Genomic DNA, 27004 nt, shown 5'->3' on the forward strand with positions numbered 1-27004 from the left:
GGTTACCTCCAAAGCCCTGGGTAGGGGCTTCTTTATAGGAGCTTGGGCAACTTACCTAAGTGTTCAACTGAAGAAAATGTCTCTCCCTCCCCCAACAACCTATAGATGGGAAGAGAGAGAGAGAGATTTTGGTTGATTGGTTGATTGACTGACTGATTGATTGATTGATTGATTGATTGATTGATTGATTGATTGTGGGTGCACATGCCACAACTGGTTGGAGGACCATGGTTTTCTCCTCTTGGTGAGTTCCAGAGAGCCAATTCCAGTCACCAGGCTTGGCAGTGAGTGCTTTTACCCACTGAGCCACCTTGAAGCCTTAGAAAGTGCTTTCTTTGCTTTCTTGATGACCACAAATGCAGGTCTAATCCAAAATATGTGCAGGAAAATGTGAGCAACTGTTTGCTTTCTGAGTTGGCCAGATTTACCATACATCTTCCAATCGTGCTTTTTCTTGATTTGTTTAAGCCACCGTCACCACATTTTGAGAAGGAACCTCTTTCAATGGTGGCTGCACCCGCCTTCCATGCATGGTCAGTGGGAAGACTGACATGTCTGTGAGTCTAATCAATAGGTTGTATTCCGGTGCATGGCAGGTCAGTCCTTGATCATTCAGAAAGCACAGCATCCCAAATTGATCAGCGACCTGACCTGATCCCAAGGCCCATTGAAACTCCAAGCCCAGGTGTGTTTGCTAGGCAAACCACTCTGATGCCAGCCATCCCTCAAGAGCACAGGACCCACTGCCACCCTGTGGTTCAGAAATGTAGGTGGGAGTTGGCACCTGTGAGCCCAGGCATCGCTGGCCACAAGGAGGCGTAGACTCCTTACTCCAAGGAAGGATCCCGGCTGGTCTAAGCTCCTGAGCAAAGCCTCACCACTCCCTGCTCCCCACCCAGGTGTACCCAGCACATTTCCTAGAAGGAACTCAAAAGCCAGGCACCCTGAGGGCGAGCAGAACTGAAATGTATCCCAATTATTACTCTCCAGCTCTGCCTGTACTAACTTGCTTTTCGGTAGGAGGCAGGGAGAAGGCGAGGGAGAGAAGGAGGGAGGGAGGTGAGAAAGATGCCTTTGGTTTTATCTTCACAAAATATAAAGCTCTCTCATAGGCCCTCATAGAATCTATTAAGTCGTTGATTCGACTAAAGATGCTTATTTTACTGGTGGACTTCCTTAAATTCAGGTGATCTCAACATGAAAGAATGACAACCATAGACGTATCAGTAACAGGCCCGCTTGACTTGTTTAACCTATATAATCTATAGATTGAGATTAGTTTTTAAATTTTTGTTTTTGCCTTGACATTTGTTTTCCTATATTTAAAAAACTGAAGTATGTATATATATATAATGAAATTAGCTTCAGTATACCCATCTGTTGATGCTTATTGCCAACTAGAAGAAATATGTATTTTTCTTTTTATTGTAACAAGATGCAGCCTGCAGGCCAGGAGTGATGGCATATGCCTGTAATCCCAGCACGCAGGAGGCTGGGGCCAGAGGATTGCTATTTCAGTGCTATCCTGGTCTATATAGTGAGTTTGGGGCAAGTCTGGGTGCAGTGAGATCTCTGAAGAACAAAGGTGAAGCATCTATGAATCCAATAAAGTTAATATGCAGCTGTTCTTTTTGTACTTTACAACACCTTAAAAGTGGAACACGTTGTGTTTTATTTATTTACAAAACATTAACTAGAGTAGCTAGATGACAGAGGATGGATGAAAGGAAGGAAAGGGGAGGGCAGAGAAGGGGAGGAGAGGGGGAAGGGAGGCTTGTAGGAGCAACAATGTTGCCTACATTGAAATGTCAGTGCAGTTATAGTCTTGGAATGCTTGTGCTCTTAGAAATGGCCTCAAACAGGTCTTAATCCAGGGATTGTCATTCATACATGGCTTGTGGATTCCTAAATTCTTGGAGTGTATTGGTATGTGTCTTCATTTACTATCATCACTATTATGAATTTCTACAGATGCAGTAGTTTAAAACAATGCAAATTTATCATCTTATAGTCTGTAAAGACTATGTCTGATTTGTAGTAATCTGACACAGGTCTCCATGGGCCAATATCAAAATGTCAGTAGGTGTGTTCCTTCTACAGGCTTTTGGACAGTGGTTATTCTTTGTCTTTTTGTTTGTAGGGGATGCCAGCATTCCTTAGCTCATGACATTCTCCAATCTCAAAGGCAGCAATGGCCGGCCCATGGATCTTTCTCAAGCTACATGATCACTCTGACACTGGAAGCTTGTGTTATGAATTTTACTTCTGTTGTGTGGCAATATCCTCAAAATTGAAACATCTCATGGAAGGAGACTCCTTAAGACTCAGGAAGTAAACAATTCAGGAGTCCCAGGAAGTCCCTGAAACTTTACCAGAATCACGAGACCCTCCCTCCCCAAGGTTTCATAAGCAGTAAGGACCTCAGTAGGGAGAGGAGACTCTCTGATCTGTTGTGCTAACTGCAAGGGGTGCTGACTTCTCCAAGGGTGGAGGTCTTGTGAGCTGTTGTCTATGCTGGGATGAGCTTTTGATACTGTATCTGCCTTTGGATCATTCTTACTCCTGTAAGTGACCCTTCACCCATACTCTTGTAAGTAACCAATAAATTCATTGGTTCACCAAGTTGAACTTGGTACAGTTGTTTCTTTGGTCTGTCTGTTATTAGCCCCCTAAATGGTATGAGTAGACGTTTGTTCATGTCTCCCCAGGAAAAGTCACCCAACACCTCTCTGACTGATTCCTCCTAAAGCCCTTTTATAAAAGCCCTTGTGGTTACATGTGAATAAATCTCTTCATCTCAAAGCAATTAACTTGATCTTACCTGCAAAGTATATTTTTTCATAAAAATATCATTGACAAGTTTCTTATAAATTCTGTGTATGTTGGCATGCCTGTGCCTATGTACAGTTTTGTAGGATATTTGCTCAAAATAGCTTTTCTTAGAATTGCTATTCAAATAGGTGAGTGCTCAAAATAGTTTACTCAACTGCTACAATTTAATTATCATCGCCTATCTCATGTAAAGGAAAATGGAAGTTCTAGGAAGTGACAGACATGACCATGTGAGTAATAAAAGGCAGTTTTTCCTGACCTCTGTCAACCTTTCAACCCTTCATAACTATGGCCTCCTGAAAACAAATTAGATTGTAGTGCTGTCCTGACTGGCTCTTTTATAAGAGAGAGAGAGAGAGAGAGAGAGAGAGAGAGAGAGAGAGAGAGTCCCTGAGACTCCTGGGCAGGCTTGTGGCTAGTCTGAGAATTGTAGAATTGTTGGGGTTGGCTTCTGTATAGATCAAATGCAGAGTTAGGTCTCAGAGAAGGGGAAGAAGTCATCTGATAAGAAGCACAGTGCCTTGTAAGCAAGCCTTTCTGTACACAGGTGCAGTTTGGGTTGGAAGAGTGGTACTCAAATGTGATATAGTATCTTCTTGGAGCTCAGGGTGAGTATGTGGAGAATCCTGTGCACACCTACATGGCTCAGGAAGGCTGATGACCCATGCCCTTTGCAGGACTCTAGGCCAACACTACGGAGCATAGGACTAATAGACAGCTGGGGCTGCATTCTGGCTTCCCCACTAAAAGGAATGTAATCTTTGGCACAATGATCTCTAATGTAGCTCAACTGTCTCATTAACAGAACAAGAGCTTTTTTTTTAGCATCAAATAGACCTGAATTCCATTAATGACTCACGAATCACTTCTTATCTATTGAAACAATTGTAAAAATAGGAAAGTATTTTTGTTCGCATAAGACTTAAAAACTTACAATCTCCACATTTTTTTCATGTCATTTCATCGAGTTGTTTTCTAATACGTGACTGTATGTGCCAGTTTTTAATAAGCTGGCATATTGTAAGCACTGTGAATTATATTTACTATTAAAAATTAAGCATCCCTTATTCAAAATGCCCAAGGACAAAAGTGCTTCAGGTTACATAGTGTTTTTTTTTCCATATTTTGGAACATCTATAGATTTTACTGGTTAAACATCCCTAATCCATCATGTTGCTGTTTTAAAAGTTTGTAGTTTGGGAGCACTTCAGATTTCCTCTTTTCTGAATCCTCTGCCTATATTGTTGTCACCCACTGCAGATGGGTGCAGGCGCCTGCATGGAGCATAGGTGCTAACAGAGGAGACTGTACTTATAGCCCAGCCTGTGTCCCTCCTGGAGCTCTGCTGTCCTGAGATTCGAGAAGCTTGATCATACTTGGTGCCTAGCACAGAACAGTTCAGGCTGGGAATAATGTACCTTGCCTGGTAATACCACACATTAGTCCTCCATCCAGAGGTCACATCTGTGGACTTGCCCCCCACCCCCACAAACTTAAGCAACCAGTTTAGACCTGTCTGTTTCTTTAAGCCTGGCACTATCTATCTTTCCTTGATCAGAGTTAAATTTTGGCCAAGTATAATTTTAAATTAAAATAGTATTTCTAAACCTTGGGTTTTGTGTTTTTGAGATAGCAAATGCTTATGTACTCTGCAATCAGAAGACCTTTAATTAATTATGAAACTTCAAAGTTTTAGGGTTAATGTGCTTTCCATTTGAGTACAAACCAGATACAGGAAAACAGCAAAATCATACTGTTGTTTCTTTTTTATTTTTTAAATGATTGTGTGTATGTGTGTGTGTGTGTGTGTGTGTGTGTGTGTGTGTGCAGGTACCCTCAGAAGCCAGAAGAGGGTGTTGGATCCCCTGGATGGAGCTGAAGTTACAGCAGTTATGAGCTACTCCAAGATGGGTGCTGGGAATTGAACTCAGCTCCTTTGGAAGATCAGCAAGTTCTCTTAACCCCTGAGCCATCGCTCTAGTCCCCACACCGCTGTTTCTAATTACAATCATTCATTCAAATCTTTAAACAACAAGAAAAAAAAATAGCTGATGACGAGAACAGAGCACAAAAGAAACAAGGAAGATAATCTGTAAGTACAGTTTTATCCAGTTCAGCTTTGGATGACATAAAGGAATTAGAATCAAACTTAGCTAAATGTTGGGTTTGTCTCCTGACAAGCAGGCAATCTAGATTGCGGTGGAGGAACAGTGGAGCTAACAAAATTGAAGTTAAGAAGTCAGCAAGACTCTGTGCCAAGTCGCAGAATTTGATGTGTCAGCCAAAAGCACTTGGTAGCAAAATATTAGGTAGTATAAGCGCATATAATTGATTTTAATTATATGTTTCATAATTACTTAAATCCATTAAGCATAAAGGGGAGGAAGTGCAAAAAGTTTTACTTACAAAAGAATATACCAGAAAGGGTAGGAGGAGATTCTATTTTATTTTAAATGGATAATATACAGTACAGTGAAATCCCAAATATGTATACTATACCTTCAGTGTTCCAATAAATGCTAAGAATACTTTGAAACCATGTAGATGAAGAATGTTCCTTCTCCTTTACCAGAAAACCATGATTGTGATAACTGGCACAAAAGGTAAACTTTGTATATTGTGCTCTGAAAAAGTTTGATGTAGAAAGGGCTTCAGAAGCCCATAGGACACTTTCCTAGTATTAAGGCATAAGTAACTATTAATCTTCTTTCTGATAATGTAATGCTATAACTTACAGATTCTTTGATTGTGCTGCTAATTGAAAACCTTATTGAAGAGTCTTTATTGTGGTGTAGTTCCTGGAAACTAATAAACTAATTCTGAGTATGGTGTAAAGGGTTCATTTACTAGTCAGTCCCAGTGTCAAGAAAATCTGAAAGCAAAGCATTTCTGTCAGTAGAAACTTAGAGTTTTAGAACTCGGGGAGAGTTTGAGAATAAAATGAATGAGACTTTCCACATTTACTAACTCAGTACCCAAGTTAACTCATCTTTCCCAACACATTTCTGTTTTGTTTTCAACGTCATTTGTGTACCATCATATTAGTACTAAGTATGCAGTTAATTGATGAGGTAGAGTAGCTTTCCTTGACCACTTGAGAAAGATCATTCATAGATTTCTTAGGAAGTAGAATGCTAGTGGACAGTTTTAGAGACAGCTCAAATCCAACTTAGTGAAGAAGCAACATGAGTCTACTGTCATTCCAGAGAACTGCAGACACATTAGCCTATATACCAACAAACATAAAAATCTTATCAGTTTTAGAAGGGGCTTTAATTCGTTTGGTTAAATATTTGTCTTCCAGACAGTGCAGTACACTATCCCTATTTTACAGATGAAAGAGGGCCCAGGGAGAGGAACTGACTCGGGTTGTTAGTGATAAGTGCTGGTGGAAGGGCACACCTGTCCTAGGCAAGGGTTACACTGCGCAGTCTCTTATCAGGGGGACTCCTGAAGGAAGTTTTTCTCAAAAATTTATTTTTCACTTGTTTCTCTTAAGTCAAAATACCAAAATTTGACACAAAATAGAATCTTCTGTAATTATTTGAAAATTAATGCAAGAAATTGGTTGCATTTTAAGTAGTCCAGTTGTTTAGTCTCCTTGAAAGTGAATCTTGAAAGTCAAGTTGCCCATTGGCAGTTGGCCATTTGACAATAATAAATCATTTTAGCCAAAGAAATAAACAAAAACCTTCAGATTGCTCATTTTAGCCAATAAGCCAGTGCTTAAGCAAACAAGATAAAAATCAGGTTTGAGGAAAATATAGTCATGATAAAATTTAATCATAAAATCAAATATTAGGGGATGATTTAGCAAAGCTGGGCACAGTAAAGCCATCCCTTTCTGAGGTCTAGTAAAGACTGCAAGTATAAACTTGAGTCTTAGTTCCTCAGACAGATTTTGAGTGCAAAGGAGCAGTTTGATAAGGAAAGGGCACTGTTGGGACCCCTGTTGTGGAGCACAGAGGGGAAGCTTGTAGCATAAACTTTGTATTTAGTGGCCATAGTGTGGAGATGCCATGAATAACAGGACGCTAATGATAAGGTAGGAAAACATCACTTCCCTAATCTTGGCAAGATGACTGAAGACCTTCATCACTTGCTGCCACTTCACAAAGGGCCTTTTCTATTGCTCCCTACACAACTAGTTATCCAGAGTTAAAGAAAGAGGAGAAGGCAGTGAAAATGTATCATTCAAATGAAAAAACAGAGCAAATAAAAATTAGAAAAGAGTGACAGAAGATGTGGAATTTAAAGAGAAAGGGAGAAAGTGATGCTTGTTAGCACTCATTTTATGAAAAGTGTGGTGGTGAGTACTTTGTCATATTCGGTCTTCTCAACAGCTCTATGAGGTACCTATTACAGGTGTATGACAAACTAACACTCAGAAATACTAGTTTTCACACAGGTACCAAGAAACAGAACTAAAATGCAAATTTGATATCACTTAAAATTCCATATTGTTTTTAAGTGGACCAGCATGGTAAAGCAGGTATTACCAGCACGTAATGAAACTTCATAAAGATAGGGAAGTTGTCACATTATAAATTGATTTTGGAAATAGTATTTTGAATGGACTTCTATAAATAAGTATCAAAGAGAAAGGAAAAGAAGACGTTGCATTGAACCTCTGTCATCATAAAATCAAGTACCTATTTAGGAACTTGAGATATGATGGTATGGCTATCAGGATTTTAATTCAATACCTTCTGATTTGTCTTCCTCGTTATTCTCAACTACCCTGTCTCCAAGGAAGCTATAGGGACCCTGTGAGGTATCACCCACACATAGAAGATTGGGTATAGAAATATCTCTCCAGTCCTGACATGAAGGAATACGAATGTGTTTGATGTCTTCACTCCCAGGAATGAAGCCAAATAGTTTCTTTATGCGCTGCCTGATGAGAATCCGGGAATGCTCCTCTGCAGCTTGTTTAAAGAGCTGTTTCTCGCTCTCAAGGTAGTTGGTCCAGTAATGATGCTGCAGAGAGGTGAGGGGAGAGCAGCATCTTGTCAGAAAGTAGGAGACCAGGACAGCAGTGGTTGCCAAGGTGATCAAAATCCAGCCCAGCATCTTCAAATAATTATTAGAAATAAAAAGAGCAAGCATCAATACATCAAATATTCAAGAAACAGCCATGGTAAGATGGTTTCTTACAAATCTCAAAACTAAAACATGGATGAAAACTTTGCTTCTCCTGTCTTTAGTATACAATATACAGTGACCAGCATTTGATGTGGAAATAGCTCTGACAGGAGGACAGGTCAAGCCATTTCATCTTGGCCTTCGTATTACAAAGGAATTTGACCTGTTGATGTGGGATGGATTCTAAGTACTGTCCTTGAAGTAACAGATGCTATAAGCCACCAATTAACCTTATATAGGATGCATAAACCTTGTCCTTTTTGTATAACTCAGTCTTGTTTCTCAGTCATCAGGTACAGACCCATGCATTTGTTGGTAATTTAATTAATATCTGATAATGATGGTGATGAAAATGATGGCATGATAGACAATAATGGTAGCCTTCCAAGATGTCTTCAGTGATCTGCTAACAAGTATTTATTGATATTTCTTCCTGTGTTGCTCTTTCCACTTATCTTTTGCAACCAAAGAAGTTAGCAAGTGAATTTGCATTTCTAAATCTACCATTGATTTAGGCACTATGCTTTCAGTTCTTTACTGGTTTTCTTTAAAGATCAACTAACTTTATTTGGGACTATTTAGTGCCTGCTTTTAAAGACTGATATAATTTTTAAACTCTTAAGATCTTTTTTTTTCCTTATCTAATGCTTTTTAAAATATTTATCAACTGTTACTTACCAAGTAAGGAAGACTAGCTCTACAGGTTTAGGACTGCTAACAGTGCACAGGCACAACTCGGCCTGTGATGGTGTCTTTGCATGTCACCATTCATCTGCAAGCCTTCACATAGCTCCTCCAGCTGAACCTTATGACTAGTTAAAAAAAAGTTGTGACAAGCCTATCCTAATGTAATTATAACTTTTTTCCAACTTGGTCATATTGGAACACTTCAGTATTCTATGTCTTGGTTGTAATTAAATAACATTTAGCATCCTAAATTCTAATAACTGAAAGTTAACAGGCCAAAAACCATGTATGCCTTTGCAATAACTAGATTAAGCTATAACATGCTTTTTATTGTACTTCAGTGGTTCGAAAATATGTTTTATCCAAATCCTTTAGAGAAATGCTGAATCAATGACTTTTTCCTGCCAAAATGCAAAATTGCACTTCTAAAATTTAACTAAAAGTTAAATGCTGTCCTCCTGCGCCATCCCACCCTCTGACACTAATTTGTCCATGGAAATTGAATTTATAGCCATCATTGGAGATATTTGAAATACGATTGAGCTTCCTGTGATTTTAGACAAGAATGTATTTGTGAAAAAACATGCAGAAAAAAATGAGATTTAGTAATATATTAATATCCTGATAACATTCTATGATATTCCTAATAATATTAAAACTCATTTTTCCATGTAGATTGTAGGCACAGTCCTGAGCTCTTTTAAAGCATTAGTTCATTTATTCCTCACAATTCTATGTGGTAAACACTGTCATCATCTTCCTATCACAGCTTAGAAAGCAAAGCATGGAGCAATCATATAACTTAGTCAAAAATGGGCAGTTACTAAGTGGCAAAGCAGCAAAACTGAAGCAGGCCTGCTGACTCCCAGCACCCTTAACTGTGCCTGGAGCAGTCTACTTCCACTCACTCTGGTGAATGAAATCTAGTTTGTGTTCTGTAACCAGACAATATGAGAAGCAGCAGAAATGTGAGATGTTCATGCAACTGTTATAAGCATGGACTAGAATGAGAGAAAAAAGTCATGAACTTACTTGTGACTGGTATCTATGCAGAAGAGCTACTTGGTCTCTTACCGGGACCACATCAGGAGGAGCTGACGTGTAGCATGGAAATCCAGCCAGGATCTCTTCTTGTTTGCTGGCAGTGATGTTAGCAAACATTGGGTACTGGTCCACGGATACAAACTCACTTGCTGCACATTCAAAAAACGTTCCAGTCAACAGCGTCACTGCCAGCCACGTTAATGGAGCAACAAGTGCTCTTCCAGTGATGCTGAAGAACCTGAGGCAAGCTAGCCTGCGCTCCAAGGGGCTGATCCTCCGGTGTGGAAGGGCACAGCTGCAGCAGCAGTATTCACGGGCAATCATCCATGACTGGCTTCTTAGACCATAGCCAGCAACCAAAAGGATCAAGGCAGGAACCACAAGAAAAGCTGAACCGTAATAGAAATTTTTTCCAACTTGGCATGGACAACTGAATGTGTAGGAGGAGAACAGCTGTTGCCCACAAATAGTCAGAACTGCAATCAAAGAGTTGACAAATGTTCCACTTCTCTGCAGGGAACAGAGAATACTATTGAGAGTCCCACTCATCATGGGAAGCTCTGACATTAATCAGTTTGTGGCCCTTTCTGATCACCAGACTCCTCCAGCTGTGACCATTTTATAGGATCCTACTGGTTTAACTGGTTGTGTTAAGTGACCCAACATCCTTGTATGTTTAAAGGATTCTAGAATCTTCTTGTGTGCTTTGTGAATCCCACGCTAATAAATTCACATCAGATTGTAGCTGGGAGAAGGTGAGGGTGTCTCAGTTTTCATCTGGTATGAAAAAAGCGGGATTGTTTAATGTCTCACATTAGACTTTCATAGCATGCTTGCAAACTGCCTCCGTTTTTCCATGGGCTGCTTTGTACAACACAAAATGTTAAGCACCAGCGAACAAAGTCTTGGAAGCAAAACAGAGACATTCTTACCTTAGTACTAGACCAGGAGTCTACAGCCATAAAATTACAAAACATAGTAATAGAAACTATCAGATATGAAGCAATCCAAAATTTAAAGTTAACTGGAAAACCTATAGTCTAAGGGTTCTTCTAGGCGATCCCAAAAAGATTTCCTTTAAAAAAGCCTAGGCACGTGAACACCATATCTAAATTAAAATATTCTTGCCAGGCATGGTGGCGCATGCCTGTAGTCCCAGCACTGGGGAGGCAGAGGCAGGTGGATCTCTGTGAGTTCAAGGCCAGCCTGGTCTACATAGTGAGTTCCAGGACAGCTGGGGCTACAGGAAGACCCTGTCTCAAAAAGACAAAAATCTTCTAACTGCATGAAATTTAAAATATGTTTATGTTGATGGAATATTGTCATATGTTGATTTAAAAGTTAAATTGAAAATTAGTTTTATGATATATTTTGGTTATGTAAAATATGATTTATTTTTAATAGTTACATGTCTACAAGAACAAAAGGATCAAACATAAAAAGTGGCTTTGATATTTAATTAGTAAATATTTGTTATACAACTTTCATGTAAGTGGTACTAGACTAGGCTTGTTTGGATTTATAAATTTTTCATCCTGGGTTTGGTTAAACACCTCATTAGTGAACTAAACATGGTACCAACAAATTCGTCCAAAGTACAGCAAAAAATGTAAACAACAGTTTTTAAAGCAACTAAGGGCAATGGAAGACAGATGAGTGAACCCCACTGTCTAATAAGAATTGAAAAAGGACAAGAAAAAGATAGGCAGGAAAACAATATTTGAAGAGAAACAAGTAAACAAACAGAAAATCCAAGTAAAGTTCTGTCAGAGAAGAAGATTGGTTGTTCTGAGCAGTATAAGGACAAATTCATATCTAGACTCATCAGAGTAAAGCTATAGAATGAAAACAAAAACATTCCTAAAAGGTACCAGCAGACTAGGCAGATAACCCACCAGAGTGACAACAGATTGAGACTCTTCTCATCAGCAGCTGAGGTTAGAAGACAATATTGCTAGGTTGCTTAGTGCCAGTGAAGCATCACCCAAGACACAGGAAAATAAAACACATGAAGGCTGAGAGAATTTGCTTCTCATCAAACCTCATTAAGAGGAGTATGAAAGGATATGTTTCAGCAAGAGGATACATGAACCCTAAGGAAACATGTGAGAGCACAAGATAATGATGAACCCAAAGTATTTTGAATTCCTTTATTAGTTGTTGAAGTTATTACCTTTATTTCAAAAATACAACCAATGCAGTACATTAATAATAAAACAAGAATCACTACACATCTATAAAAAATACTAAAATTAAAAAGATTAAGCACACCAGATGCTGGTGAAGATGTATAACAATAGGAATTCTCATACTCTGATGCTGAGAATGTCCAGTAGGACAATTCTCTTTGGAAAACTACCATTTTCTTAAAAGTTTATCATATACCTGACATATAATTGTCATTTGCCTCCTAGTTATTTATACAAAATAAAGAAAAACATATGTCCACAGGAATACTTGCATCTGAATATCCACAGAAACTTTCTTCATAATTACTGTAAACTAGAAATAACCCAAGTGACCATCATGAGTGAATTAACAAACTGTGATATATCTATATAAGGTAATACTGCTTTCAGCAAAATCAAGGGGAAAACTCTTAATATATACAATAACACGAATTAAAAAATAATTTGCTAGATGAAATAATTTAGAAAAATGCGTATGTATTATGCTACTATATAAAACTAGAAAACGTAAATCTATACTGACAGAAAATAGACTAGTATTTGCAGAGGGAGTAGGGAATGAGGAATAACAGAATACAGAGGGGTTAAGCCAGGCATGATGGTGCACACCTTTAGTCCCAGCACTTGGGAGCCAGGGCAAGCAGATCTCTGTGAGTTTGAAGCCAGCTTGGTCTACATAGCAAGTTCCAAGCCAGTCCGGGCTACATAGTGAGACCCTGTCTCCAAAAAACCAAACCAAACAAAAAATAAAACAAGAGCAGGATTACAAAGAAGCGTTAGAAAAATTTAGGAAGTTACAAACTTCTACCCACAGGGTTTGGATTTGTAGAAGCAACAAAGAGATGCCAATGCCATCAAAAGATCCATTTCTTGTTTTCCCAAGAGACAACAGGTCATGGCATGCCAAGCGAGGTCATACCAGTAAGCACCAGGTGGGTCAGGAGGCCGGAGAAAGAAGAGAAAGCCTAGACCAGACCTTATCAGGGTATCTAAGGGAAAGGCAAGGCAGGCCAGGCCAGGGGACACACTTTGGACTGGCTGTTTAAAAATTTCAGTAAGCTTTGGGGGTACAGAGATTTTCCTATATGTCTGCAACTTGGTCATGGTTGATTTAGGGCAGGGAAAGGGTAACTCAGTGTGTGAGCATTAGGTAAGGAGGTGGCTCAGACATTTGACCTGTGGGTCATAGGGGAAATGCAAGTAAAAGCTATTATTTGGTAATTAGTGGATACCAAATAGATAAACATAAAACATGGAATTAATTACACTGATTAAAAACTTGATCTATATACTCATTCAACTGCTTATCAAATATATCTCAATAAACACTAAAAATTTTAAGTATAATCTCTGAAAGAATAGATATGAAGTAGATAGATTATTCAGAACAAAATGGAATAAAAAGGAGAATCTTCATAGGAAAGGAGAGAAAGAAATGACAGGAAGATAAAGACAAAAAACAAAGCCACAGTACAAATGAGGCCAAACACACCAACAATAACACAACTCTTAAACAGCTAACAATGACTGGGCGCTTCCTACCTGCTAGGCACTTTTTTAAGAACATCAAATCCCCACAATAATCCAGTTATGAGGTATGGAAAGATTAAGGAACCTTCACAGCCTCACACACAAATAAATGGAAGAGTCGAAATCAGGATCCAAGTGGCCTAGCACATGTTTTTAACCACCACACCAGAGCTGGTTTAAACCTGCCCATAAAGTATTAAAAAGTCATGCTGCTTACATGTGAGGCTCCCAAAACTATACCACACAAAAAGCTTGAAAACAAAGATACTGAAATATAGTTCACTAGGGAGAATAATATTAGGAGAAGGCAAAGCTAACTAAAAGCAAAAAGTGTCTAAAGGGTTGACTTTGAACCCTCCATCATAATATCAATCCATTATGAAGATATGACAATATCAATTTGTGTTTATGACTGTATAACTTTAAGAAATATAAAAGGAAAAGCTAATCAAATTATAAGGAAGAATTCTTTCATAGAGAGTTTTTTTATATTTTATTTATTATTTTTATGTGTATGTGTGCATTGCCTGCATGTAGATAAGTGCACCTGTGTTGTACAGTGCCCGTGGAGGACAGAAGAGGCTGTCAGATCCCCTAGAAGTGGAGTTACGGACAGTTGTTAGCTGCCATGTGGGTGCTGGGATTCAAACCTGGGTCTTCTGCAAGAACAGCCAGTGTTCTTAAACGCTGAGCTGTCTCTCCAGCCCCCATAGACAGATTTTTAAGATAACACTAACAAAAGTGAATTGGTCAAAATATATATAGAAAAGCTAAAAACAGCAAATTAGCAAGTTTTGCCTTAAACAGATTGTTAAAGATGTATAGTATTCTATGCCCTAAAAATAGAGAATAAATGTTTTTATAGGTTTCCCCCAATTATTCTCCCCTGAAATGTGTTGATGATATAGAATTCACCAAGGAAATTTCAGTATCAATACCCAGTAACAAAGAAATTGATTCATAAACTGTGATAATGGTATGTCACAGAGGAGGGGCTGGTAGTCCATGGTATATGAACCAAATGGACGCACTGTTGGATTTTATATGGCTTATGAGATAAGAGTGTGTGCATTTATAATTATAAGGCTCTCTTAACAAAAATCCGAGTGCCAGGCAAGGGAAACCTCCCTTGACTTGGTGGACAGGGTAGCACAAGAGACTCCCAATTGCCATTGCTCTTGGGGTTACTTCCCAGAGCTTGAAGGTAAGACCCTATTGCTGAAAACAGCACACACTTCAGACACAGGACTTGGAGAATTTGAGCTGGAACTTACCTGGAGGCCTCCTTCCTGAAGATTAGCTCTCATAGTATTGGAAGATGCTACCAAGAGAAAAACAAATCAATAATCCTACCCGACTGTAAAGTTAACGAACCACAACATTGACTGACCCAGCAAAATATCTCTATTGATACAATATTGGCACTCTTTGGAGTAAATAACAGCAGTCTAATTGGACTTAAAACCCATTCAATAGGAGGGAATCCATGCATGGTACTGTAAACATAGCCAAGTACCTATGGCTAGAGAGGTCATAGACCCTAGAGGAGATCCTACTACTGCCACTTTCCTAAACCAATGTGACTTCATATTACGTTCTCAATATTTACCCTTATATTCACAGATACATGTAGATCTTGTCACACATCAAAGAAGCTTCTCTTTGCAACAGATGGATACTATTACAATGTTCCACAACAGGTGAAAACAGGTGTGGGGTGCCTTGCCACAACGGAAACATCTACAAGACAACCCCTATACCTAAGGTCAGGGAACACAGAAGAAGGGGATGGAAAGATTGCAAGAGCCAGAGGACCAGGACGCCTGCTGCTCCGTGTCATTCCAGCCATGACAGGGAAGCTGCACCCATGAAACCTCAACAGATGGTTGCCTAAACAAGACCTACATAATGACAGCACCAGTTGACATGCCAATGTGCATGAAAGAAATGTCACAAGGTTCCAACTCTAGGTGAAGAGTTACAGGAAACCAATGACTGTTGGTGGAGGGAGAATCAGTTTTTTCCAGGGTTAAGCTCCCTGATGGGTTATCCAATTCCAAGTGGTCAGCAATAACACATGCACACAAGAGCACCTCTGAAAGTGATCAGTACATTATGTGTGTGTGTGTGTGTGTGTGTGTGTGTAACAGTATTAATAAAGGAAGAGATCATAAGTTGAGAGGAAGTGGTGGGGGATGTGGGAGGAGTTTGAGGTAGGAGAGGGTGGGGTGGGAGTGATATAAATGCAATATTCATGTAGGAAATTTAAAACTTAAACTTAAAAAAATTAAAATAATGTGACATGAAAACTAAATGAAATTCAAATTTCTGTGTTTACAAATATAAAATAAATAAAATAAAGATTTATTTGGACATAAGCCATGTCTGCTACTTAAGATAACTGCTTTGTACTGTACCAAGATGGAATTGTTATGACAGAATCCTTATTGCTGAAAAACATGAATTATATGCTATCTGGTCCTTTACAATCACATTTACTGACCCATGACATAAATCAGTGCAAATAAATTATCTCAGTGGCAGGATAACCCTTACCAAATAACTTTGAGGGAAAAAAAAACAAAACTCAGGTTGTGGGGTGCACACAGTAGGACACCATTGTAATATAAAGTTGTCAGTACTATCACGTATTTTATTGATAGTAACATTCATGGAGCTCTGAAACATGCCTATGAATGATAAGTATCAGGGTCTACGGAGTGGTCACAACTAAGCAGGAAAGAAAAATAAGGTTAAGAGGGTTCCGGCTATTTCAGTCGGTTCGGCCCTACATTATTGCTTAAAACAAAGCCTGAAGCACATACAGAAAAGCTTGGTAGTGAGTGCTACATCCTTCCTTGTATGTAATATTTCATATTTTAAAATCCATTCGTTACAGTACCTGTAAAAGAGGAAGTGGGCAAGGAAATTATAGATCATTCCTCCTGGGAACTATGTAAAAAAGGAGAGAGCACTGACTGATTAGATAACCACTGTTGAAGGGGCAGCTTAAAGAGCTGTTGACAAAAGTTTTTTTTGTTTTGCGGGGGTTTTTGGTCTTTTTGAGACAGGGTCTCCCTGTAGCCCCAGCTGTCCTGGAACTCACTATGTAGACCAGGCTGACCGAGTGCTGGGATTAAAGGCGTGCGCCACCATGCCCACCTAACAGAAGTATTTTTTGCAGGGCTTTTTTTTGGAGACAGGACCTCACTTTGTAGCCCTGGCTGGCCTGGAACTCACAGAGATCCACCTGCTTCTGCCTCCCGATTGCTGGGATTAAAGGCCTGGGCCACCACAGTCAGTTGCAGGTTTCTTTATGGCATTTTCATACATGCTTAGTTTTGGTTGACCCTCCCTTCCCCCATCTTTCTCCCTCTATCCCATTTGAACTTTTCCCTGTCAATGTTCCCCTTTCACTTTAATGTCACGTGTGTTCTGTTAGCCTCCCTACCTGTCTTTGAAGCCTCAGTACTCACTCTCTCATAAATACACCTGTATAGAAATCAGAAGCTAAGATCCACATATGAAAAGAACATTCAGTGTTTGTCTTTCTGGGCCTGAGTTCATTTCCATCCATTTTCCCATAAATTTCATAATTTCACTTTTCATTGATAAAAGATTGATAAAAATGAATCATTCTATCTACAGGATAATGTATGACTTGTCAATGACTGGGGCTTGTTATTTGTATGAATTATGAATTTTCTTTTGGGCTTTGTCTTACTCTCTTTATGGTGCTATAGCAAAATAACTGAAATTAGGTAATTTATAAAGAGCAGAATTAATTTGTTATAATTCTGGAGCTTGGAAGTCCAGGATTAATATCCCAACATCAATGTGGTAAAGCCCATTTCATTCCTCCAAAATGGCATCCTGTGGCTGATCATCACATGGTAAAACAGCAAAGGAAGAGTCCTAAGCTAGTTCCCTCGGCCCTTTTATGAGTTCTATGATTGTGACGTAATCACTTCGCAAAGGACCTTACCTCTTATCACTAGTACAGTGGTGACTGAGTTTCTGTGCACACATATGGGAAGATTCAGACCACAGCAGGTTTTCCAGCCAAACTGTCTCCCAGTTAAAGCTAGGCTGTGCTATCTGTCCCATAAATAGTCATCAAATGTCTATTCAGAGGGACACAGCACAAGCTTTCTCACTGAGCACAAGCTAACATATGGTCAGGAAAATCAGACCTGAGCACTAGGGATGAGGTTACAGAGTGATTAACACATTAATTTTATATAAGGAAATCAGATTAAAACAAACAAAAGATGTGTGTGTCTATGTGTGTGTATGCGCACACACACGTGCTCACCTATATATACGTATGTGGAGGCCAGACAAGGACATCAAGTGTCTTCCTCTATTACTTTTCCACTTGTTTTTGAGACAGGGTTTTTCCTTGAACCTGAAGGTTGCCTTTTCAACTAAGCCAGCTGACCAGCAAGCTAGTAAGATCTGCCTGTCTCTGCCTGCCAGTGCTGGGGTTACAGGCATGTGAGTGCTAGGAATTTGAACCCAGGTCCTCCTGCTTCCACAGCAAGCTCTATTACACACCGAATTACCTCCCCAGCCCCAAATAAAAAGATTTATAAAAAGAAAACAAGCCTTTAGACAGATGCAACAGCAGCTGGAAGTGGCTGTTTTCCCTCAAACTCTTCCCAAGTCTCTACTCAGTCGCCTAGCTACCTCCCAAAGGATATGTGTAAGAGAGTGGTCCAGGCCACCATTTATTTGGAGTGGCTAACAGCTGGGTAAATTTGATGACATTGAAGAATGCTTTTTTCTCCTAACCCCGGCTCCCAATTCAATCCTAGCCAGCCGGAAGGCTCTTAGTAAAAGTGCAAAACCATCAGTGCATTTTTGGAAATGATTCTCCTTCCTACTTTAATGCCAGAGCAAACATTTTAGACCATTTGCCTTCTGAAGCACAAATCTGTACTTTCTTCTTTTTAAGTGAGGGATGGTTTTGCATAAAAAACCCTGGGAAACCCTGGGAAACACAGGGTTCACTCAGCTCCTAAAAAGGGTTGAAGGCCACTGAGTTTCAGTCTGAAAACCAGCAAGCCAGTGTCCAAGTGACAGTGACCACAGCTTTGTTTACCCAGGCTGGATGCCTTGTACCTATCAAGGACTCTGCTACTTCCTCCAGCCCTGAGTCCCAGGGCGAGGCTTGTTGGTTAGCAAAGAGCCAGTCTGGAGGAAGAGCTCACCTTTTCTAAGGCACCCATGGCACTTTGCAGTGTTGCAGGGGCCTCGAGGTGACCATATCACAGGCATTATCAGAGAGTGTTATCCACTCTGGTACCCCTTCCACTTCTCCAAGCACACATACTTTTTCCTCTTATTCCCAAGGATCTCTTACCTTGAACCCCAAATTGCCCCCAATGGGCAAAATGCTGTCAACTGTGCATTCATAGTTACTTTGTGTCTATCTATAAATGTTTTGATCAAACATATTAGAATGTGTCCAACAGAAAGGGGGCGTGGAATCTGTGAATGTAGCTGTGTTTGTTCCCTTCTGTTCAGATAGCATTGAAATTTCTTAGCTTTTCTGTTTTTACATTCCTATTTTATAAAATAGCAAAGATTACCATACTGACTATTTCACTGAGTATAGCTGAACTAAAATGAGATACAGTGAAAACCAGATTGGAAGCTGAAGTCTATATAAATATAACTTATTAGTCTTCCCCTAAGAAGTCCTTCATACCCCACAACCCAGCAGAACTGATTTTCCTGAGACCGTGGTGTCATAGAACCTAGCCACTTCCAGAAATGCATCAAGTAGTACAGAATCCCTTCAATACATTCACTTGTAAGGACAGCGTGTGGTAATTAGTTTTTATACAGTGCATCATAATGTATTTTGTAGAGTGTATAATGTCTTTGATACTCACAATTATTTTGTGATGTGGGTATTACTGTTTCCATTTTGGAGATGTGGAAACTGAGCCATAGAGCAATAAAATGGCTTGCCCAAGGCCACACAGCCAGTAATCAGCAGAACTATAACTTAATCTGAGCCTTCCCAACCCTCCTAGGCTCTTTCAACTGTGCCACACTCTTCAAAGTGCACCCCAGATTTCACTTTAGGAAGAACATGCCAGCCAATAGGGCTTGTAGTCTAGGCTGCAAGAAGACTACTTGAGACTGAGCTCTGCTTCTATTCTAGACTGGCTTTGAACTTCCACACCCTGTGGTTTTCAAGATGAGACTTCTTCCTTGAACTTTAAATATCTATACTTCTGTATAAATAAAGAGAGCCTTCAATAGCTCAGGAGCTATCAAAAGAAAGCTAAGAGTTTCCTTTCTCCTGCCAGAATCATTATACATTATTAAACTGTAAGCACACCCATTATGATCAACAGTTCTGTAAGAAAATATCATTTGTTCTAACACCCCTTACAAATGCTGGTTGCTGCTTATGAAAAGGGTTTTTTTAAAGGATGCTAGATATATTTAAATGTTATAATCACACAAAATGGGGGGGGCAGTGTTGTGAGAACAATGTGAAACTTATTTGAGTTGTTGATCAGGCTTAAACCCAGGATTTAGTGCCTACAGATTGCTGATCCTGTCTCTCTAATTCATAGGACAATCAATACAAGACTGAATAATGCTAACATTTAGATCTATCTTGGATTGTGAATGCTTCTGTTTGTGATTTCAAAACACTGCCTTGGCATGAAAACAAAACACCACTCTTGAATTCCCTGGGGCTAGAGAATTTTTAGTGTCTTGGTGCTTCACACTGTGAGCTTTTATGGGCTAGGATCACAAGGAAAGCAGTTACTTGATCAGTGGCAGGTTCAGTAGGAACAAGATAGCTTTGCTCCTGATTTTTTGTTTTCTTTCCTTCAGTTCAGCAAAGAGCAAAGGCAGTAGAGGGAAAAGCATCACTCCTGTCTCAAAGCAAGGGGGAGCTTGCAAAAGCAAAAGGCAAAGGGACTGATGAGCCTCTAAGGCATAGACAGAAGAAAAGAAGGTAAAGATCACGTTCTTCAACTAGGGATGATGTCTCGGCCTGCACACAGAAGACCAGAGTATCATAAAATTGTAAGACCTTTTCCTAAAGAGGCTTTCTTCTGCTTCATAGAAAATGTTTACTTGAGTGGCTTATTTATTTATTTTGAAAAATGATGCTACAAGTGGAATGTTTCAGTGAAATGAAGCGACTTCAGAGGAGTGGCTCATGAACGATGCTACTGCGAATTGTTACAATGATAATGTAACTACTATTACAATTATTATAGTATAACAGAATAATTGCTTTTTATACAGAATTTAGGGTCTTCCTTTCTGATTGATTACAGGAATATAGGTATCAAATTTTCCTTTTGTCTCTATGAAAACATTAAGCAATTCTTTGTATTTCATGTTGCAATAAACAGTAGATGAAATGTATAGTCAATTGTGTATATAAAATTAAAAAGGAATAAGATCATCCAAAAACTAGGAATCAAAAGATTACCATTGAAAACATATGTCCTAGTGGTAGCTGTGTTAATATTTCATCGTGCTACTGCTCTATTTTTCCGAATTTCATTACTTTTAAAACTTTTTGGGCATATTTGATTTGGATAAATACTGTTTTTTAATCCTCTCATTGTAGTTTAAGTAATTCAGATATTACAAATGGAAAAATGCATGGTTAAGTTTAAAGCTGTATTAATTATTTCAGGGGACTGATAGACATTGGCTGTAATTAAATAATTTCAGCATTGTGTTCTCAAGTTATGGCAATTAACTGGCACACCACAGTTGGATATGTCTGCAAGTATCTGGTCTGGCACTCTGGGACCTTGAGCTGTTTTACCGTCGAGTACTGAAATGTCAAAAATATGTAATATATAATTCTTATTGTACCTAAATCACTATCTATACAACACACACACACACACACACACACACACACACACACACACACTTTGTATATCAGTTAAATCCTTTTTATACTGATGTACCCAAAACCACTGGGAATAAATACTAGAATTATTTTTTTTTCATATGTGAAAATGATTGGTTTTATTGTATTAAAAATCATGTAGCTAAGGTCCTGTTGATATTACTTGGGATCTGTAGTATAGATTTGAGATCCACATGGATATGTCATTCAAAGTGCAACATTTGGTCATGAGGCAGAATGAAGAAATGGACTTTTATAAAAATTGAACTTGAAACTCAGGCAGAAGTAAGCATGTTTCAGTATATACTAGCAGAATCTGTGAGAAAAAAAGAGGGAATTCCATTATTTAACCTTGGCTTTAATTCAAAATGGGCACAATGCTCAGGCTGTGGTAAATAGGGCACAATTTCTTCTCTTTCTTTTTCAAATTCTTATATTGGTAGTGGCAAACACATTCTCTCTCTCTCTCTCTCTCTCTCTCTCTTGCATTTATTTCTGTGCTATATCATTGGTGCTTATTGATTCTTTGATTTATGCTATGTGTTCTTATATGTTAGGTTGAAATTTCATTTATAATTTGTAAACATTTGTTGTGATTCATGAGGTTCTTAATAACAGAAATAAAAGTGAATACATGTGACACTGTCAGGTTTAACATTATTCTTGTTCACATTATTCTTCCTTACATTCCTTATTTCCTAGCAAAAACATTAATATGTTATTTTCTTCTACCTGAATTACCTATATTACTAGAATACCAATTAATATATAACATAACACCTATTCAATATACATTTATGACATTTTGATTTCTGTTTTTTTACAAAAATTATGGCCATATATACCAGGCTAACATTTAGATTCTATTCCTTTAAAAATTTATTTAGTGATAATAAATATTCTACCTTACTAAAGAGATATATTTTTCATGATATAAAATCATATACCTCATTTAGATGTCCCCCAAGGTGACACTGAGGCATTTAGCCAACTTTGGAGTTATTTGCATCAAAATTTATCATTTTATAGAAGTTATTTTGTTGAATAAACTATTTGTATTTTTTATTTGTTATTTGGGTTTTTGGGTTGTTTGTTTGTTTGTTTGTTTGTTTGTTTTGAGATGGTCTCCCTGTAGCCCCAGCTGGCCTGGAACCCACTATGTAGACCAGGCTGGCCTTGAACTCACAGAGATCCTCCTGCCTCTGCCTCCAGAGTGCTGTGACTAAAGGCGTGTCTACCATGCCCAGCTTTAATTTTGTTGTTTTTAAAAGCCATTCCTGACCATACTTTAAAAATAAATCCAGCATTTTATCAAGTCTTTTCTTCCCCTACACATGAAGCTACCTAAGACACCTGATTATAGAGGTAAAGATCCCTCTTCTAATCTGTAATTCACAATTGACTTCTCACAGGAATCTAGTATTACGTGCAAAATGAGATTATTTTTGGTAGTAGTTCCACTTGCTACCTCCCTCTTCTATTCACTTCTACTCCAAACAGCTCCTTTCCTCCAAACATGAACCTCTGTGATAAGTGCTGTCTGGAGCTGAGGAGGTCTAGAGTGGTGAGGTCTGGAGCTGAGGAGGTCTAGAGTGGTGAGGTCTGGAGCTGAGGAGGTCTAGAGCGGTGAGGTCTGGCTCTGAGGATGCCTATGGTTGATGAGGTATTTCTGGCTCTGGCAAGTAAAGGGGCCAAGTGTTTGTGCTGTCCTCTGAAGACTCATTCTCCCTGCAGGATGAGCAGTATGGAATACATTCCCTCCTGGTCTGCTTCCCTTTCTTGGGCAACACTTGACTGGCAAGAGCAAAACGTAGACTTTTTTAAATGGGTTGAGCAAACTTTATGTTTTCTGTTTCCTTTATTTTCAACCTCTCTTTACTAAATGAAGCTTAAATTGTCCTGTTTTAATTCTTGCTTGTAGTTCACTCTAAAAATGGAATGCATCTTGGAGATCTACACAGAAGTAACTAATGTTTTTATCTAGTTCCTCTAAAATTCTCCTTTAATTTTTCTTTAAAAAAAAAAAAAAAACTAATTCCCACAAATGCTGTAGTTGAGATCATCCTGAAGGCAGATCTTGTAAAAAGTAGTGCATACTTATGAGAAGTCTCACACAGCTATTCCTTCCAACTGAAAACAGTCAGTGTCAATCACAAGCCAACCCAGAACGATGAGAGGTTACATTTGATTAAAAAAAAAATTATGTGTATGTTTTGCCTGTATGTAAGTGCACCATGTGCATACAGTGCCCACAGAGGCCAGAAGGGGACATCAGATCCTATGGAACTGGAGTTACAGATGGCTGTTAGCTAACATGTGGGTGCTGGGAACCAAACCTGGGTCCTCTGCAAGAGCAGTTAGTGCTCTTAACCACCAAGCCATCTCTCTAGCCTAAGAGAATTTGCATTAGAAATGAGCTTTTTTTTTCCTTTTGAAACAATTTCCCTGTAGTCCCAGTTAACCCAGAATTTGCTGTGTAGACCAGGATGGCCTCTGTCTCACAGAGACCTGCCCAACTCTACCTCCCGAGTGCTGAGATTAAAGGCATGTGCCCTCACACTCAGCCCTTGAAATCAGCTATTTTAAAGTATCTTCCTCCATGAAAATACATATCAGGGTATATAATATATTTGTACACAAATGCACAGAAAGATGTTCTAAAATTGGAAAATTTATCATGAAGCTCTTCTCCTAGCCCTAGCAACATATCCAAATGTAAGTAGGATGTCTTAAGAGTGACATTACTGCAGTAATAGGAGAGTGGGAAAAAAATGAACCATCTCTGAGGTTGATTCCAACCCATAGATTTAAAAAAATAAATATGATAATATATTGTCATAACTCCTGTAACATAAAACCATCCATGTTTTTCCTACAGAACAAAGATCTTTTCGTACTCACCTATGGAGCTCTGGTTGCCCAACTATGTAAGGATTATGAAAAAGATGAAGATGTGAACAAATACCTAGATAAAATGTAAGTTTAAATCTTACACTTGTTCCTGTGGAAGGTCATTGCTTCTTAAAATCACTTGCATTTTCCTGTTTCTAATGACTTGCTCCATTTCACCAGTTGTTTTAGTTCCATGAAACACGTCTGAAAACTGAACATAATTTCTTTTTTGTTGTTGTTTGTTTATTTTGGTCTCTTTGAGACAGGGTCTCCCTATATCCTTAGCTAACCTGGAACTCACTATGTAGACCAGGCTGATCTCGAGCTTACAGAGATCCACCTGCCTCTGTCTCCTGAGTGCTGGGATTAAAGGCGTGCTCTATCACACCCAGGAGAACATAATTTTTTAGCCCTCAGAATAAAATAATAGGAAGGAACTTTTTCCTATTTATATCAAGTGTAGAGTGCTCTCTCTTTTTAGATTGATAAGTATTTATTAGTCACATATAAGCAATGATGTGATGAAAGTTGTTCTTTGAACAAGACAATGGGATGGCCGGTCTGATTCCTAATTTTCACAGCTCTTTATGTGCATTTACTTGCATAAGTGTAGGCCATCTACTGAAGTCTATTCAGAAAATGAAAAAAACAAAATACCCAATGGTAGTTGCCTAAAAAGATTGGACTACAGAATTATATTAAAGGGAGATTTTTCTTTTTCTTATATAGTATTTTATTGCCTAAATGTTTATACCATTATTATAAGTTGCTTTAAAATATATTAAATAGAAAATTTCATTCCTTATTAAATTAAAGCCCATTCTCCTTGTCTTTATAATGGAGATTCCTCCTGCTCAAATTCAACCTTAAAATTTCCTCAAAATAATTTATGATCATCAAATTTTAATTCAATGAAGTATCCATCACTATTTTAACATCTTTTTTTCCTTTTTAAATGTTTTTATTAACATTTATTACACATAATTACACATCATTATGATATTTCCATCCCTCCACATAATGTATTTTAATCATACACACACACACACACACACACACACACATACACATACACTATCTTCTCTTGCCCTTTCAGCAGCTTTATCCGCCCACACAGAGTACACTAATCCCTTGTCTCTTCTAATTTCATGCATTTTTTTAACCTAATGAGTTTCATTAGAGTTTCCTGCAGGAGCATGGGCCACTTGCCAATGGCTATAACACTGAACAAAATGTCTCTCTATCCTCCATGAACAATTAACTGCATGTAAATCCTGAGAGAGGAGTGATACTCAGTGAATCCCTCCCCCTTTCATGACAGGATATTGATGGGCCCAATCTTGTATAGACCTTGTGCAGGTGAATCACAGCTACTGTGAGTGCAAGAGGGCAGCAGCCATGTCATGCCCAGAAGTCAGTGTTCCATCCCTCCTACCCCCTTCTCTGGCTCTTACATTCTCCCTGCCCCTTCTTCAATGTTCACTGAACCTTGTAAGGGGTGCTTGTAGATGTTTCACTTTTGCCTGGGCATTCAGTCATCATTTGTTCTCGGTATTTTGAATGAATCTCTGTAGTCACTGTTAAGCGCTGCAGAAAGAAGTTTCTCTGACAAAAGCTGACAATACACTATTCTACGGGCATAAACATAGTTATTGAGAAAGAAGTTTGAGGTGTACATCATGTCTATTTAGTAAAACAGCAGCAACTTTCTCACTACAGCCTAAGAACCTCTCTAGCCATGGGCTTCTGACCAGGTTTACAGTACCACACAGAGTTCCCTCATGTGGAGAGGGCATCAAGCCCAGTTAGAAAGTGGTTGGTTACCCCCAACAGACTTGCCACTATATCACCAGTGTGCTCATCTGGCTGGTAAGTATCGTTGCACACAGGGCCTATATCTGAGCAAGACTGTTAATAAGAATTCTTCCCCAGCAGTCTGCATAGGACCTTTGGTACTATGAGGGTTGTCAATAGGGAAGAACCTTCTAGGGCAATTCCAGTTTGATTTCTTTATGTCCTGCAACCATGATATGTGGTGTCTTCAGCAATAGGGTCTTACAATCTAGTTTCGGTCGAATTGCTTTTAGCAATCCTTGTAACAATTGCTTGTACAGTTTTAGGGACCTCCAGGGGCTCCTGTACCAACAACTTCCCTACAAGGTAGCTCACCTAAGCATTGAGGTTTTCTTTAATAACCCATGGCTTCTGGGAGCAACTTTATCCACCCACACAGGGTACATCTATTCAAATTCTTTTAAATTTTATTTATATTTTAAAACTACTTTTTATTTGTGTGTGTGTTTAGTGTATGTTATGTGTGTATTCATGTATGTTCACCTACATGTGGAGGCAAAAGGTCAACATCCGGTGTCTTCTTCAACCACTCTCTACCTTATTCATTTGGTGTGTTCCTTAGTATGTGTGTGGACGTAAGAGGACAAACCTCAAGAGTCAATTCAGTCCTGCTACCTAGTGGGATCTGGGGGTGGAACGAGCACAGGTCATCTACACAGCACCTCTCTACCTGCTGAATCATTATGCCAGCCCTTCACTTAAATTTTGTTGAAACCGAGTCTCTCTGATTGGCTAGACTGACTGGCCATCAAGATTCAGGAATCTGCCTGCCTTCTCTCCCAACTCCCCAGTGATAGGGCTGCAGACATATGCCACAGTGCCTGGCTTTTACATAGGTGCTGGGCATCTGAATTCAGATCCTCATACTTGGATAGCAGGCTCTTTATTGGCTAAGTCATTTCCCCATCCCCTAATTTTATTA

General features: G+C 38.9%; 2 protein-coding genes across 2 annotated transcripts in view; one reads left to right on the forward strand and one right to left on the reverse strand.

Annotated features, from left to right (window-relative positions):
- Positions 1-7518: 7518 nt before the first annotated feature.
- Calhm4 (calcium homeostasis modulator family member 4) lies at positions 7519-10257 on the reverse strand. Its single transcript, XM_008852202.1, has 2 exons — positions 9697-10257; positions 7519-7905 (listed from the first exon to the last, which is right to left on the reverse strand). Exons 1-2 carry the CDS (start codon positions 10255-10257, stop codon positions 7519-7521), a joined length of 948 nt encoding a protein of 315 aa, XP_008850424.1.
- A 10187-nt stretch (positions 10258-20444) lies between these two features.
- Trappc3l (trafficking protein particle complex 3 like) overlaps positions 20445-27004 on the forward strand; it is a 52069-nt gene continuing 45509 nt past the window's right edge. Inside the window, exons 1-2 of the mRNA XM_008852190.2 lie at positions 20445-20486; positions 24215-24312. Of these exons, the coding sequence (XP_008850412.2) occupies positions 20445-20486; positions 24215-24312 (140 nt within the window). The remainder of the gene's footprint in view (positions 20487-24214; positions 24313-27004) is intronic.

This window comes from Nannospalax galili, unplaced genomic scaffold (genome assembly GCF_000622305.1).
Source record: "Nannospalax galili isolate Female #2095 unplaced genomic scaffold, S.galili_v1.0 scaffold546, whole genome shotgun sequence".
In the NCBI taxonomy this organism is placed as follows: Eukaryota; Metazoa; Chordata; class Mammalia; order Rodentia; family Spalacidae; genus Nannospalax; species Nannospalax galili.